Below are 16,131 nucleotides of genomic sequence, written 5' to 3'. Positions count from 1 at the left end.
AATGTGTTCATTTACTTTAACCCAGAATACAGTCTTGTTTCTTCTATTTGTATGTTTCCTAAACCTAATTCAATAATATATGCTTTCTGTTGTGTAATATATCTGGTTTAGGTATTTATAATGTGTTTAAAATTTAATTGGGCGAAGGAAATGTTGTTCTTTTAAAAAGTACTTACATTGAAAATTAAGATGTCTGGATTACTATGTAAATTCTAAAGAGTAGCAGACCTCTCATCTGAAGTCTTAGTGAATCTCTTTTGACATAGATAGCAATAGAAGTATCTTTCTTCTTTCCCCTTTCTTTTTCTAAACAAGAGAAGAAAAGCGTAATAGAGGGGAGAACACATAATGCCGACTAAGGGTAGTGCATTAAGTGAAAAACAGTCTTGGCAGGTATATAGGAATAGTGGTTTCCAGACTGGTTGATGACCGTAATCACCAAGAACAGTGGTTCTCAGTCTTGGCTGCACATTACAGTGATCTGGAACTTAAATACTAATTTTAAAAGGGTGCAGTGGCTCATACCTGTAATCCCAGTACTTTGCAAGTCCGAGATGGGAGAATCACTTGAGCCCAGGAGTTTGAGACCAGCCTGGGGAATGTAGGGAGACCCTGTCCCTACAAAAAAATACAAAAATTAGCCAAATGTGGTGGCTTGCACCTCTGGTCTCAGCTACTTGGGATGCTAAGGCAGGAGGATCACTTGAGCCCCAGAGGTTGAGGTTGCAGTGAACCATGATCACACCACTGCATTCTAGCCTGAGTGACAGAGTGAGACCCTCTCCCTCCTAAAAAAATCCTTGAGAAATATATTGATGCCTGGTTCCTTTGGTCAGAATTTTGATTTAAGGTGTTGGGAGTGTAGCACAGATGTTGGAATAAACCTCTCAAACTGATTTTAATATGCAACCAAGGTCGAGAACCACCAAGGAAGAATTTTTATGCATAAAGATTCCTATACTCTACCGTAGAACTAATACATCTGAATCTGTGGGAATGGATTATAAGAATCATAATTGAAAAGGTTTCCTTAGTAATTCTAAGGATTGACCAGTTTGGACACTGCTTTGTTAGAGTAAAATGGTTAGGTACCTACTATCAACCTAGCCATCCAACCTTGTATTAATAACTAGGAAAATAAAGGGTTGGAGCCTCTGTGTTTCTTTGTTGAAACATCTGCTACTATTATTAGATCTATGAAAACAATTCAAAATTCGGTTATTATCACCTTAAAAGTACAAAACCTATAGATATTGAAAATGTAATTATTTTTCTATAGGCATAGTTAAAATGATTTTGTAAATGTTATAAATCAGTTTCTTTATAAGCGGTTTATTTAGATAAATTTTGTTATACTGACATGATTCACTAATTTTCTAAATATAAATGGTTCAGCTCTCAGTTATTTTTAAACTAATGACCTGTGTTATACTTATTATTTTTAATGGGCTTTTATGATGTTTTAGGTTTTTTTGAATCCCATGTCCTTCAAGTGCTTTCCAACTTTGAGAGGAAGAAATTGACCACCTGGACTATGGAACTGTGCGTAACAGCTTTGAAAGAGTATTTATATGCCTTTAAATCAGTGAATTGGAAACATATTACATGTATTTTAATGATTTCCTCAAATATAATAAATTGTTTCCTTTCCAATAAAATAGTGTTTGTATTTTTTCTTTATCTGGTTTAACACATCTAGGAAAACATAATATTATAAAAATATATAAAATTTATAATATAATTTTTTATGATTATAAAACTGCCTTTTAAAAATTCTTACCTAGATACCAAAGCACTTTCACATTTTTTTTATTGTAATCTTGGTTTTTGTAATTATTTTATATTTGTCTGGCTTTGAGTTTTATTGGGCTTTTGGTTTTTTGGAAGTGGGGGATTTATCCCAATTTAGAAATTTGTATCCTTGCCGTAATACAGTCTTCCATTTTTGTTCCCCAAATCTTTCATCTGTCAGAATATCACTCAAAGGTGAAAATATTTCCCACATAAAATTATTCTGTTCCTTTAATGAAATGAGTTTCAGCTGTATATATGTAGGAAAACATTCTTTTTTTTATTTGATTCATTCTTATAGATACTTTCTTGAGGTTGTGATTACACCTTTACCTTAGAGGCACTGCCCAAAAAGACTCAGGTCTTCTGTAAAAATACTGTTGTGGATCATAGCTTCTTACCTTTTACAGCATCGTGAGGTAGGGAGAGTAAGAACATTAGAGATAGGAATTAGCAGCATGGAGAAGTGAACCCTGGAGCATCCCAATGGTGAGATATCAAATAGTTCAAAAACTATTAAAGAAGACTAAGGAGGAATAGCTAAAGCTAAATGAAGAAAGTATATCAAATAGGAAGGAGTGATCAAATATATTAGCTCTGTTGATAAGTTATGAAAGATGAATTCTTAGGATGAGGCATTGGGTAGAGCAACATTTGGGAACTTGACGTTAGCAAACTTGGTGGATGTCAGGAGTAAGGGTATTCAAGAAAATTTGAAGAAGAATTTAATATAGTGAGTATCGAAGGCAATTCTTAAAGAGTCTTGCTTTCAAGGGGTTGTGAGAAATGGGTTAATGGAGGGCAATGTAGTATCAAAAAGCTGTTTATTTTAAGATCGATGATATAGCAGGTTTGTATGCTAATCAGACTGATTCAGTAGAGAGAAAAAACATAATGCAGGAAATGGATATTGCTGAAGCCATAGACTTGGTATACAAATAGAAGGGCTAGTTTTAAAGATAGGCACACAAACAGCTCATTAGTAACAGTACGATGAAGGGCAGATTATGGAGTTCTAGATGTTGGTAGTTCAGTAAATAGGAGCATGTCAAATTTTTGTTATATTTTCTCAGTGAAATAGGAAACAAGGTCATAGGGAGGAAGTCATGAAGGATTAAGGAAGGAAAAGGAAATGTAAAATGAATAGCTAGGAATGTAGGAAAGTAAACATACTCTTAGGCAATCTGTGGTTTATTTAAATGGTATCAGTCAATGTGGTTTTGTGTTTTTCTCCAGTTGAGTTCAGCATAGGTGCTGTCACTGAGTAAGTACAGAATTCAGTTTAACTAAAGTTGAGATTTCCCTAGGTGAATAAGACAGTCAGTGATGAGATGTTACATTTAAGAGAATGATTATAAAAGAGTGATATGGAAAGTAACCTGGCTTAAGGAGTGAAGTGAGAAAATAAAGAAGGTTGAGACAGTGGAAAATGGTACGATCAATTGTAGATTGCAGTGTGGTTAAAGATGCATTGGAGTTCTTGAGGTACGAACTAGAAATTTGAGAGATTTAAATAAGAGTGGGGTGGCTGAAATTGAAATTAGAGTATAATAATATGTAATAGTACTAAGTATAGTATAATAGTATTAAGTATATAGTACTTAGTGATTATAAGTTTTAGGATGTGAAGATGGGAGTAGTATAGAGGCAAGATGATGGAAGGAGATGAATTCAAGAAATTGGGAACCTAGGAGATTGAAAACATTATCTAAATGAATTTTGAAATCTCAACAAGAACTGTGCTGAGTGCTTTTAGTAATTATTTTATCTTTACTACCCTGTGAGAAGACAGCACTTCCTTTTGTGAGTAATGGAAAGCTCTTTAATGGGTCAACTGTAAGATACTTTATTACATTTAATTATCTTTAGTAATGCATGCTAAAAAATAATGACCTCAGTAGGATTATTCAGCAGATACGTGAGCTAGCCCCCTGTGTCAGACACCTAAGAGGTACAACTGATGATTTTCGAGAGGAATAGAGTTCTCATCCCAAGTACTTAAGCTGCAAAATATGCCACCCTATATTTTCTGAAAACTAACAGTGTATAGAGCGTCCATATAAAAGCTAATAGGAAATCTTAAAGCGCGCGCACACACACACACACACACACACACACACATACACAAAACATTGAATAAGCATCAGGAAAGATATACCCTGTACCCAACATGCACAAGGTCTAAGCAATGAAGAAAAAGCCAGGAAATCAAGTAAGACTGGAACATCTATGACTAATATATAAAGACTTGAGGTGGTTGTTATCTATTTAAAAAGTATCAATTAGAAATGAAGAAAGAGGCCAGGCGCAGTGGCTCACACCTGTAATCCCAGCACTTTGGGAGGCCAGCGCAGGTGGATGAACGTGAGGTCAGGATTTTGAGACCAGCCTGGCCAACACGGTGAAACCTCGTCTCTACTAAAAATACAAAAAAAAAAAAAAATGCTGGGCATGGTGGCTCATGCCCGTGGTCCTAGCTACTCGGGAGGCTGAGGCAGGAGAATCATTTGAACCCGGAGGGGGAGGTTGCAGTGAGCCGAGATTGCGCCACTGCACTCAAGCCTAGGTGATGGAGTAAGATTTAAAAAAAAAAAGTATTTTACGTAAGAAATTTTAATTTTTTGTAAATTATAAAATAGCACTTAATATGGTATTTATATACCAGGATCTTTGAATATCCAAAATTTAAGAAGATGTGGGCAATTTTATGAAACTTTTCAAAGCTTAGAAAAAGGTAACTACATAAAATACCATTATATGTTATTTATGGGAACATTAGATGAAGTAAGTCCCAAAAACATGCATAGAAATGATCATACAAACTTGGAAGAAATTGAATGTCTTGCTATCAAAGGAAAGGATGGAGGTGTAAGAGATTGAGGTTGAATGTGAGAAGCTCTATATATTGTATTTTTCTTTAAAAATATATATTTAAACTCGCATTTCTTATTTTTCAAATGTTCACTCCAGTGAAAATTCTTTTATTTTTCCCCTTACAGTTTTTATTTCTGATCTCATGTATGCAGTATACTATTGTTCAGAAATATTAGTGATCCTCCCTGCAAATGAAATACTCCCATCCTGTTGAATTTGGGAATGTCCATGTGATTTGCTTTGGCTGTGAAATGTGAGCAGAAAGATTGTTTTACTTTGGGGACTTCCCGATTGCTAAAGCATGTGTCAAAATGAAGTTTTTGTGACATTACAAAGGGACTAATAAGAGTGCCTTTGTTGATCCTAGTTGAACATGAGAAACTTGGTTTTTGTAAGCCACTGAAAAATTTTAGTTTCTTTTATTACTGCAGAATAACCAGTTCTGTCCTGATTGATACAGCCACAACATTTCCTTAAGCTCTTTGATTTTCATATTTCCATTAGGATATAGAAAGTCAAGAGAAGAATAAATCATAGGATCAGAGAATATTAACAGTGAAAGAGACTATTGGGATAAATTTGTTCAATGGTCCAGACTTTGGGTTCTAAGTAATCAGTAATATTTCAAAAAAAAAGTATTAAAAGATATTTCAATATAAAAAATGATGACATTTAACTTTGTAAACAGCAACAACAAAAACCTACCATTGCTGGGCATAATAGGTCGTGCTTGTAATCCCAACAACTTGGGAGGCTGAGGAGGGAGGACCACTTAAGTTCAGGAGTTTGAGGCTGCAGTGAACCATGATTGCATCTCTTCACTCCAGCCTGAGTGACATAGGGAGACCCCAAATGAAAAAAAAAAAAAAAAAAAACCTGTCGTTAATACATTGCTCCTCTGTCTCTCTTCCCATCCTCCGTACCACTTAGTCTTATATCTAATCTTATTAAACAAGGTCTAAGGATAAGACAAGAAAAAGGATGGTTGCATCTATACTGAACATGTATTGAGTTTTTTTCTTGTCATTATTTTCTAAACAACATAGTATAACAAGTTTTGACATAGCATTAACGTTGCATTAGTTATAAGTAATCTGAGATGATGCAAAAGTTATATGCAAATACTACATTGTATATAAAATACTTGAGCAGTTGTTGCTTTAAGTATCCATGGTGGTTCCTGGAAACAATTCCTCATGGATATGGAGGGAGGAGGAACCACTGTAGTTAAACAAATAATCACTTTAAAACTTAAAACCTTTTGCATGGTGAATACAGTCATGTACCACATATATGATGGTGGTCCAGTTAAGTTTATTATGCCATGTTTTTATCAGAAGTTTCCTATGTTTAAATATATTTAGATACACAAGTACACTGTGTTACAGTTGCCTATAGTATTCAGTACAATAACATGCTTTACAGGTTTGTAGCCTAGGAGGAATAGGCTAAGCCATCTAGGTTAATGAAGTCCATTCTATGACATTTGCACAGTGGCTTGATTACCTAAGGGCTTTCTCTTCAGAACATACTCCTGTCATTAAGCAATGTATGACTGTAGCTGGACAAAAAATAATAATACAGGCATACCTTTGGCACTGTCCTAATTCATACCAGCATTCATGATTACTTAAATTTGCACTGGAAAGACTTCAAAAAGCAGTGATATATTAGGACAATATATTTGCAATACATGACAAAGGATAATAACATAAGAACTGGAAACATTCAATAAGAAAAATAATAAAGCAAAACTAGATGGGAAAAGGAAGAAGCAAATTTCAAGAGAAAACTCAAAAGGCCAAAAAATGTGAAATGATGTTCAGCCTTGCTAGTAATTGGGAAAAGCACAAATCATTTTTAATCTATTAGGCAAAAATTAGAGCTATGATAATATTAATTTTTGGTGGGAGTGTGACAAAAGGTACCATAATATACTGCTACTAGAGAGTAAAAACTGATAGGTTTGTAAGGGCAATTTTGCATAATATGAAAATATAAAAATGTGCTTCAAGTTTCACCTACGTTTAGCCTACAGAATTACCCATGTGTAAACATGTATACAGATGTTCATTATAACACGTCTTATAACAACAAAATATTTGGAAATAAATGTTCATATTAACAAGTGCATACTATATGATCTTGGTCCAATTAGAATATTCACTTTTATTTCAATCCTTTAAAAGACTCAACTTCTGACTGTATATAGACAATTAAAAAAAATATGTTCTCCATATGTGCATTTGGTCAGGTTAATTAAAACTTGTTGAAATCTGCTTGCCCTTAATAAGGTTGTTATGTTCAAACTCTCTCATAATTGTGGATTTCCTTATTATTGTACTGTCATTTTTTTTGCTTTAGCAATTTTAAACATGTTATAAGGTGAGTAAACACATATATTTGTTGAATTTCTAGTCAAGAGAGTCAAACATTTTTAATTATAAATGTACAACCATTTTATTTTGGCATTATTTTTGCCTTAGATCTTTGTCCAATACTAATAAAGCCTCACTATCTTTCCTTTGGTTAGAATTTGCATCGTTTATTTGGTTCTAGCTTTACCTTTACCTTTTTTCTATCTCTGTTTTTAAAAAATCTGTCTGAAAATGCATTTAGCAGAAACATTTAATCAATTTACATTGAATTTTTTTTACCTTATACCACAGGAATTAGGCACACTTTCTGTTTTGTTAATGATTAGCACTGATTATACCCATGCATATTCTCAAAGTCCAAAGTTAATGCCTATGTCCATTGCCAAAGACAATAATGTGACCTTAGAATACTTGAACACTGTTTTATTCCAGTTTGCAGTCGTTTTTATTTTTGAAATTACTCCTGTATTTTTAATCCTCCAAGACATTATTTTTGAAGAATTTTTACTCCTGTTAATCTTTTAAAAATTAATCAGATTAAGCAGAACTCAGATTTTAAAATATTTTCACATAATATTTTATTTGATTTTTCTAACAATCCAATGAAAGGGAATATAAGACTGATTAGTAGGTAAGAGCTCACTGTGGAGTTAGGCTTCTTGGCTTTGAAATTCAGTCCCAACATGTACTACAATTTGACCATTAATAAATCCCATTATTTAATTTTTTAGTGTTTCTGTTTTCTCATTTTAAAAATGAGGATAATCATATTTCTATCATGTAGGGTATGCACGTGTGAGAAGTAAAAGTGATAATGCATAGAAATGGCACATAGTAACTATATGTTGTTAGTGGTTATTTTATTTTTATATTTATCAACAATATCCTCATTTTCTAATTGAGGACCTAGTATGAAATCCATAGACTTTAATTTTTTTCTAAGGTTCATATAGAAAAAAATGTACATGGTGAAGCATCTAGTAGATAGTGATGCATAGAGTTAAATTTTTTTGTTTTTTTGTTTGTTATGAGACGGAGTCTCGCTTTTGTTGCCCAGGTGGAGTGCAGTGGCGCAATCTCGGCTCACTGCAACCTCCACCTCCCGAGTTCAAGCAATTCTCCTGCCTCTGCCTCCTAAGTAGCTGGGATTACAGGTGCCAGATACCATGCCCAGCTAATTTTTGTACTTTTAATAAAGGCAGGGTTTTGCTATGTTGGCCAGGCTGGTCTCAAAGAGTTAAATTTTTGATTTAGTGACTGCTTACATTCTAGTCTCATTTAACTAATTTAACCCAGCCCTATGCCATTCTGGTCTTTAAGGTTTTTTTTATTTTATATGGTTATTTTAGTTTTAAGGTTATTTTATTAAGGTTATTTTATTCCCTATGTATTTATTCTCTATATATTCCCTATGTGTTGTTATAAATGGTTCAGGGAAAAAAAAACATAGTAGAGATTGTGAGAGGATATTGTAGAAAAAGGAAGACAGAAAGCAGACGAGATATAGCGTAGTAAGAAGAGGTGGCAGGGCAGCAAATTGAGCAGAGGAGAGAAGACAGTGGTTTGCTTAGGAAACAGGAGTGTAGTGATCAACCTGTTATAATACTGGAGTTCAGAGAAGACTCCTTGTACAAATCTGATTTGGAGAATTGGAGTAGGACTGTAGGGCCACATATTGAAAGTAAGAGGTTATAGAAAATCTATAAGATTCTAAATTCAGCAATTTTTTTTTCCAACTGAAGAAAAAGCAAAACCAGAACTGAGATTTTTATTTTATGATTGTAAAACACTGAACTGTGGATTTGGGAGATTGCTGATGGAAAGAAGTTAATGTGGTAAGTTGTTTTAATGTTTTTTTGAGTATTATGTAAGTCCTCCTCCAACTTTTTGTCTTGAAATAAGTGGTTTCTGTCACATGATTTGATACAGAGTTTCATGATCTATTTTCGGTTTGTTGACAAATCATGTTTCAGTGCTGTGCAGTACAAAATGTACTATTTATATTGAAAATGTGTCGTAGCCTTGGCTCAAAAGGTTTCTCTGATTTCAGAGATCTGGTAGGCAAATTTGATTATCTGTACTTTCTTTTCTCTAACCTTTACATGCAACTTATCCTGAGTTCAGGTTTATTTTCTTTCTCATTATATTTTCAAAAGAAAAACAGAAAACTGTTGGGGGAAGGGCTGGTGGTTGAAGGTTTACTATTTTGAGAAAATTGTACCTAATTTATTGCAAAACTCAGAGGAATTAAGACTTTATTTTTTAGTAAGAGAAAAAACTAACTTGATCAAGTTCATAAATGTGACATTAAAGTATTTCAGTTGTAATTTTTAATCACACTTAAATTACTTCCTAAGATATTTATAAGGCATCTAGGCTAAGAACTATGAATGACATTAATAGATAATTTGTCTTTTTTTTTTTTTTTTGGTCAATGTTAATTCATTTGCATGTTAAAATACTATAGTATCTGGTACAAATGTGAGGCTACTTTGGATAGGGGGAAAGAACTTGTAAATAACTGATACTTATATAAGTAGAAAGGAAGCTCTAGAAAGACAAGTTATTTGGAAGTTGCTACTTTCTGCTTAACATTTTAATAGAGCTCTTTCATTTTATTTAAGTCAAGGCTTTGGTGTGATTTAAGTAGACTTTGAGCTAAATGATTAAATTTATGGTACTTGATGTGTCAAGAGGGATACTGAGTTTACACTAGAGCCGTTTCCCTATAATGCCATTTATATTATGGATGTCAAATAAAATAAATACCTCATATATGATATTGATTGAAAAAATACTTTTGAGACCCTCAGAAACTGGCTAATGTTGAGTTAATTATTGATACTGGATATATTTTATTTTTTATATGAGCCCAGATGAGAGGAGAGAATATGTTTTGACACTCCAAATATAAATCTTTAGTGACTATTGCTTTGTTGTCAGGATATTATCAAATGTCCTATTTCATATTCTTAGGGAATTCCCAAGATATGTCATTTGGCACATTATAGTAACCATTAGAGCTTTAGAGCAAAGGGAAGTTTTCTCTTTTTAGAGCATTCTAGGAAGTACAAAATATGGGCAATAATGCCATATATTACTAATAACTGAATAGCTTCTCTAAGGATGACTCTTTTAGGATAACTATTTCAGAAAGTAGACATAACAACTATTTTAAATCCTTATTTTTGTCTTGTTTTTAATGCCAAAAATGCCAAGAATTGTTTGTGCAGATTTTTATTTCAGAAGACATAAATATACTGTAATTGTTTTCATGCTTCTCCTATGGGGCATATAGCTCTTCAGATTGCTTGTTTGAGGTGAAAATTAAGATTAAATGAGAAAATATATGACAATGCCTGACTCTTAGTAGAAGCTTATTATATGTGTGTTTAACTCTACCTTTCATGTAGTGCTAAATTCCCTAAATTATGTCTGCAAATTATCCCTTATTTTACCAACATTCCAAATGCATTGTGAAAAATGCTGATTTTCTGTTACAAGAACAGAGTTCATTCATCTGGCATTGTTGAAGAGTATATTTCAAAATTAACATGGATCTGCCAGAAATCCTAAGCCAATAAGCAAGAAGAATAGTGTGAGGGAAGGAAGGAAAAAATTGCAGGTAGAAAATATTGGTGATTCTTTTTCATCTCTGTCCATTCCTTTAGTGGAAATGAAAATACTTCTGAGAAGTAGAAAGTATTAGAAGTTAAGAAGGGTAGAATGGGAAGACAGAATGGCCAAGTGTTAGTAGAGTGAAGGCGGGAAGACAATATGAGTTGATAGGATTTTTAATAGGACCAGGTAAAAATACCAATACAAAAATAACATTATCAACCATATTGAGCTTTTACCATATCCATACACTGGGATAACAGCTTTATTTGCATTATTTGTTGAATCACAATAACTCTATGAGGTAAATATTACTTTTTCTAGTTAATAGATACATTTAGAGAGGTTATTTTCCAGCATCACACAGGTTATAAATGGAAAAGTCAGGATTTATAGTTTGTCTTAACTCCTAATAATTACGTTTTCACATTTGGAACCTTGAGTCAAGCACAAAGTTCAAATGATGCCCCTCTTCTCTGTCAACTCTTTACACCATCAGCCCTGTATCACTATCTAGTCAGTCTTCTATTTAGATTCTGATACTCACCCGTATCCAGTTATTCTGTTGTACTCCCTGCAAATTTTCCTTCCCTATTTGTTTTTAAGAATCATCTCGGGTAATAAAACTCCCTTTGCTACTTTGAAGGCATCTCTTTATTCTCTCCTTCCTACTCCCTATACCCCATCATTTATAAAGATTGGTGGCTTCACCCAGTATCTTTTTTGGTATTTTGTCAGCCCTCAAGGGTACAATTCTCCAGGCCTGATAATTCGGCCAGTGTACACTGCCCTCTGTATAGTAGTTGCTTAGGGATAGCATCTGTTCTGTTCAGTGTCTGTGTTAAATCAGTTAAGTATTTTGTGTTCCATTTCTTGGACTGTCATTGCTTTGTTGAAAACTCCCAATTCTCTGCTTCTTTCTTCATATCTTTTTTTATTGTTTTTATATACCCATTTGTTTTAAAAGTGGTACCTCTAACTCATATTAGTTCATCGGTTTCTGTAAACCAAATCTGCCTTTAGATTGCACTATCAGTCATAAAGACATTGCCATTCTAATATTCACCCAAACTTTAAATCACAGAGTCCCCATTTGACTCTTTATATTCTCTATTCTCTTATATCTGATTAACCACCATTTTCTGTACAGTCTCCACCAAGTCTGTTATATCTCCTCTGTCTGTTTTACGTAAACATTTCCCCTCTATTCCAGGGGTGTATGTTCAAAGACCCCCAGCAGGTGCCTGAAACCACAGATAGTACCAAGCCTTTTACAGTCATCTCTCCAGTATCTGTGGGGGATTGGTTCCAGGACATCCCATGGATACCAAAATCTACAGATGCTCAAGTGCCTTATATAAAATAGCATAGTATTTGCATATAACCAATGCACATCCTCCTGTATACTTTAAATCATCTCTATATTGCTAGAGATGTAATATATACTGTAATATAAATGCTATGCAGATAATTACATTGTTTAGGGAATAATGACAGAAAAGTCTATATGTTCATTTCAGATCCAACTATCCTTCTTTAAAAATATGTTCTTCCACAGTTGGTTGAATCTGGTGATGTGGAACCCATGGATATGGAGGGCTGACTATATACACCATGTTTTTTCCTGGCACATCACTCAACTACTATTAGCTGGTGAGTCAACTCAGATTGTTGGAATGACTAGGGACAACTAGACTTCAAGTGATCTTTCATCCCAGTTAGGCTCACAATACAATGTATGTTCTCAGAGTTCCAAGAGATCAAACTCCCTTCTGCAAACCCCAATCAAACTTTGCTTGTGTCTTGTTTGCTGATATCCCATTGGATAAAACGAATATCAAGCTAATTCCATAGTCTTTGTAGAAAGAGACTCCATATAGGTATGGATACTGGGAAGTGTCATTCATTGGATGCCCTTTAATATAACAATCTATCATACTTCCCTAATTTTCATTCTTACTGCTATAATCTTAATTCAGATTTCTGTCACTGCTCTGCTTACTAATGTTCCTATCTCTTTGTTTTCTGGTCCATCTGATATAATTAAAAGTTTTTATTATTACTGTCCTGTTTAAAACAACCAAAAAACCTTCTGAGGAAAGTACTTTTTTCTTCTCCCTGATTTTGAGTGTCCCCAGTATACCTTTCCAAATTTAACTGTCATGTCTCCCTCACACTTGACTTAAGTTTCTAAAACACTGTATTGACTTCTTGTCATTTTCCTTGCTGTTCTACATGTTTTTCTTACTTAAAAGCAATTTTACCTATCTCTTTTCATTGATGTCAAGCCCATTCTTCAATTTTATCTCCCCTTATTCCCATCTGTCAGAAAGAAATTTTCCTATCAATTAAATCCTGAAGCACTTTACTCGTAACCCTCTTAAAACTGTGTTCATATCTTTCACTTTATTGTTTGTTTTTGTGTATGGATATATGCCTTCTCTAACTGAACATAACTTCTAGAACAGCTCTATCTAATACAAATAGAATGTAAATCATATATGTAATTTAACGTATTTTACTAACTGCATTAAAAGAAACAAAAAGACACTAGGGAAATTAATGTTAATGGTAAATTCTGTTTAGCCTAATGTATCACAGTATGTTATTTCAACCTGTAAACATCATAAAAATATATTTTTTTACTTTTTATTTTCACACTATCCGAGTGTGTTTTACACTTATTACTCATCTCTGTTCAAACCACATACATTTCAACTGGTTAGTAGCCAGTTGTTTCTAGTGGCTACCATATTAGACATCACAACTCTAGAATTCTAGGAGAAACATTAGTGTAGTACAGAGAATGTTGACTTGCAATCAGGCTTATTATCAAATCCTGTCTTTGTCACTTACCATATGAGCCTGGACAATTTACTCAGTCTCTCTGGGCCTTAGTTCCAACATGTGTACAACACTTTTGCTAGGATTAGAGTCAAGTTTATTGCACAATTTCTAATATAGAGTTCATTGATTTTTAAAAAATCAGTGAGGACATAACCCATGTTATGCCAATGTTTTGCACAATACCTGGAACCTAGAGTTTTCATGTTATAGCCATTTATTGAGCACATAAGACAATGTCAGTCATTTTACTAGGATTTGGAAATACTAGATATGAAGTCTACCTTCAAGAACCTTGGTCCAGAATGACAGATAAGTAAATTGTTAATTATAATACAGTTACAAAAGAAGTCAAATATAGCTTAATTTCATATAAATTAAAAAGCTTTCATACAGCAGAGGAGCTAACTGTGCTTGGGAATATGAGGGTAAGCTTCATAAAGTTGTGGTTTCAACTTAATGTGGAAGGAAAAGTAGTTGCTTCCACACTAAGTTAGATGTGGAAGGGGATGATATGGGAGAGAAAACCACTAGGAAAGTCATGAAGGTATGACATTTCATATAAAATATGAGGAACTTCTAGTTTTGCAATGAAGAGAATTCCAAGGCTTGGCTGGGGGAAGGACCAAAGGGCAGCATCGGGATCGACAGTGGAATAGTTAAGATCCACAGCTCTCCTGATACCCTTCGTCAAAGCTGGTACTTCCTCATTTTGTCTCATGTTAAAAAATGGTATCATCCCCAAATACCTATATCTTTAATATATTTCCTCATCCTTCAGCTCTAATCTATTCATAAATCTACTGCCTGTTTACCTCTGAAATATACCTTGTTTATGCCCTGGTCCAAGCCACTCACCTCTTTCCTGGACCACTGTAAAAGTCTTCTAACATCTACCTCTTTCCACTCTTATCCTCCTGTAATCTGGTTTCTTCCCAGAAGCAAGGGTGGTTTTCTTTTAAAGCTTATTAGTCTTTCAGTTCCCCATGTTACAGCCTTAACAGCTCTTTCTTCATGTTCTACAAGGTTCTACATGATCTGGCCTACCTCTCTGATCTCATCTCATTTTATCCCACCCTTTATCACATGTGCTGTAGCCACACTGATTTCTTTTTAATATGTCTTATGTACTAGCTTTTTCCTTTCTTGGGACATTACTCTTGCTCTTTCCTCTATCTGTTGCTCTTTCTCTGATCTCTAAATGACTGGACACTTCTAATCCTTCAAATCACATCATAAAGTCACTCTTTTAAGGGATGTCTTCCCTTACCATCCAGTCTATAACACCCTGATGGAAAAGTCACTTTCTATTTTATGATTTTATACTAGTTCTTACTGCTATCTGAAAACATTTTTTATCATCACTGTTAGTATTGTTGCTATTACTGTTGTTTACTAATATATTTTCTTTTCTTTCCACTAGAATGTAAGTTCTCTGAGAACACTTAACACTTGTTGAATGGATGGATGAAGTTTTTCCTACCTGTACTATTACTCCCTTTGATAGCATTTCACTTACATTACATTAAGAAGGAAAAAGTGTGCAAATTTATTTATTTAGCATTTTATCAGGTACAAGAAATATTTGCCTACAGGGAGAAAACCACCACCACCACAAATCCTACTACTATATGCACTATATTAAGCACATGAGTTGATCAAGGGGAAAAAAGTTAGTTTCTCCAATTCATGGGCTTTGAGATTTTAAATGTTTTCTTAAATCATTAATGGAGAAATTTAAATAATCAAAAATTTGAATTAAGGATGGGAAACAGGGCTGATTTTAAAAATGGAAATATCACATAATATGTCTGTTTGAAATGGAAACATGACAAAAATTTGAAAATAGTTAAATTTTGAGAATTCAGTTGGCTTCAATTGTTATTTTCTATTAGTGACGGATATCACAAATAAAAGACAGTCCTTATTTATTTGTTATTTAGGATTTATATATATACACACATATACACACATATATAAAGACTACATAGACTGTATATATATATTACACACTGTGTTATATATATATATGGAATATGTATAGTTTGTGTATATATATATGTTTGTATGTATGTGTGTGTGTGTATATATATATATATGTTTGTTCTCATGCTGCTATAAAGAAGTGTCCAAGACTGCGTAATATATAAAGAAAAAGATTCAATCGACTCACAGTTCCACATGGCTGAGGAAGCCTCAGGAAATGTACAATCATGGTGGAAGGGGAAGCAAACCCATCCTTCTTCACTTGATGGCAGGAAGGAGAAATTCTGAGCAAAAGGGGGAAAAGCCCCTTATGCAACCATCAGGTCTTGGAAGAACTCACTCACTATCATGAAAACAGCAGTATGGGATTACCGCCCCCATGATTCAATTTCAATTACCTCCTACCAGGTCCCTCTCACAGCACATGGGGGTTATGGGAACTACATTCAAGATGAGATTTGGGTGGGGACACAGCCAAACCATACATATATACATATATACACACACACGCACACACACACAGAGTCTATATACACACACACACACATAAGGACTGTATAGATATGTGTGTGTGTGTATATATATATAAATACAGTCCTTATGTGTTTAAATATATATTTACTGTCATTTATGTTTTTTT

General features: G+C 33.8%; 1 protein-coding gene across 2 annotated transcripts in view; it reads left to right on the top strand.

The window, feature by feature from the left end:
* Positions 1-1,444: 1,444 nt before the first annotated feature.
* Positions 1,445-16,131, top strand: part of LOC116469693 (pancreatic alpha-amylase) — a 68,624-nt gene continuing 53,937 nt past the window's right edge. The window contains exon 1 of one of the 2 annotated variants that reach the window (XM_032155215.2): positions 1,445-1,542. In XM_032155215.2, the coding sequence (XP_032011106.1) occupies positions 1,445-1,542 (98 nt within the window). Of the gene's footprint in view, positions 1,543-12,247; positions 12,315-16,131 lie in introns of those variants that run through there. The other variant, XM_032155219.2, reaches the window with a different exon arrangement.

Source organism: Hylobates moloch, unplaced genomic scaffold (genome assembly GCF_009828535.3).
Source record: "Hylobates moloch isolate HMO894 unplaced genomic scaffold, HMol_V3 SCAFFOLD_5, whole genome shotgun sequence".
Taxonomy (NCBI): Eukaryota; Metazoa; Chordata; class Mammalia; order Primates; family Hylobatidae; genus Hylobates; species Hylobates moloch.
This window is presented reverse-complemented; position numbering and strand designations above follow the sequence as displayed.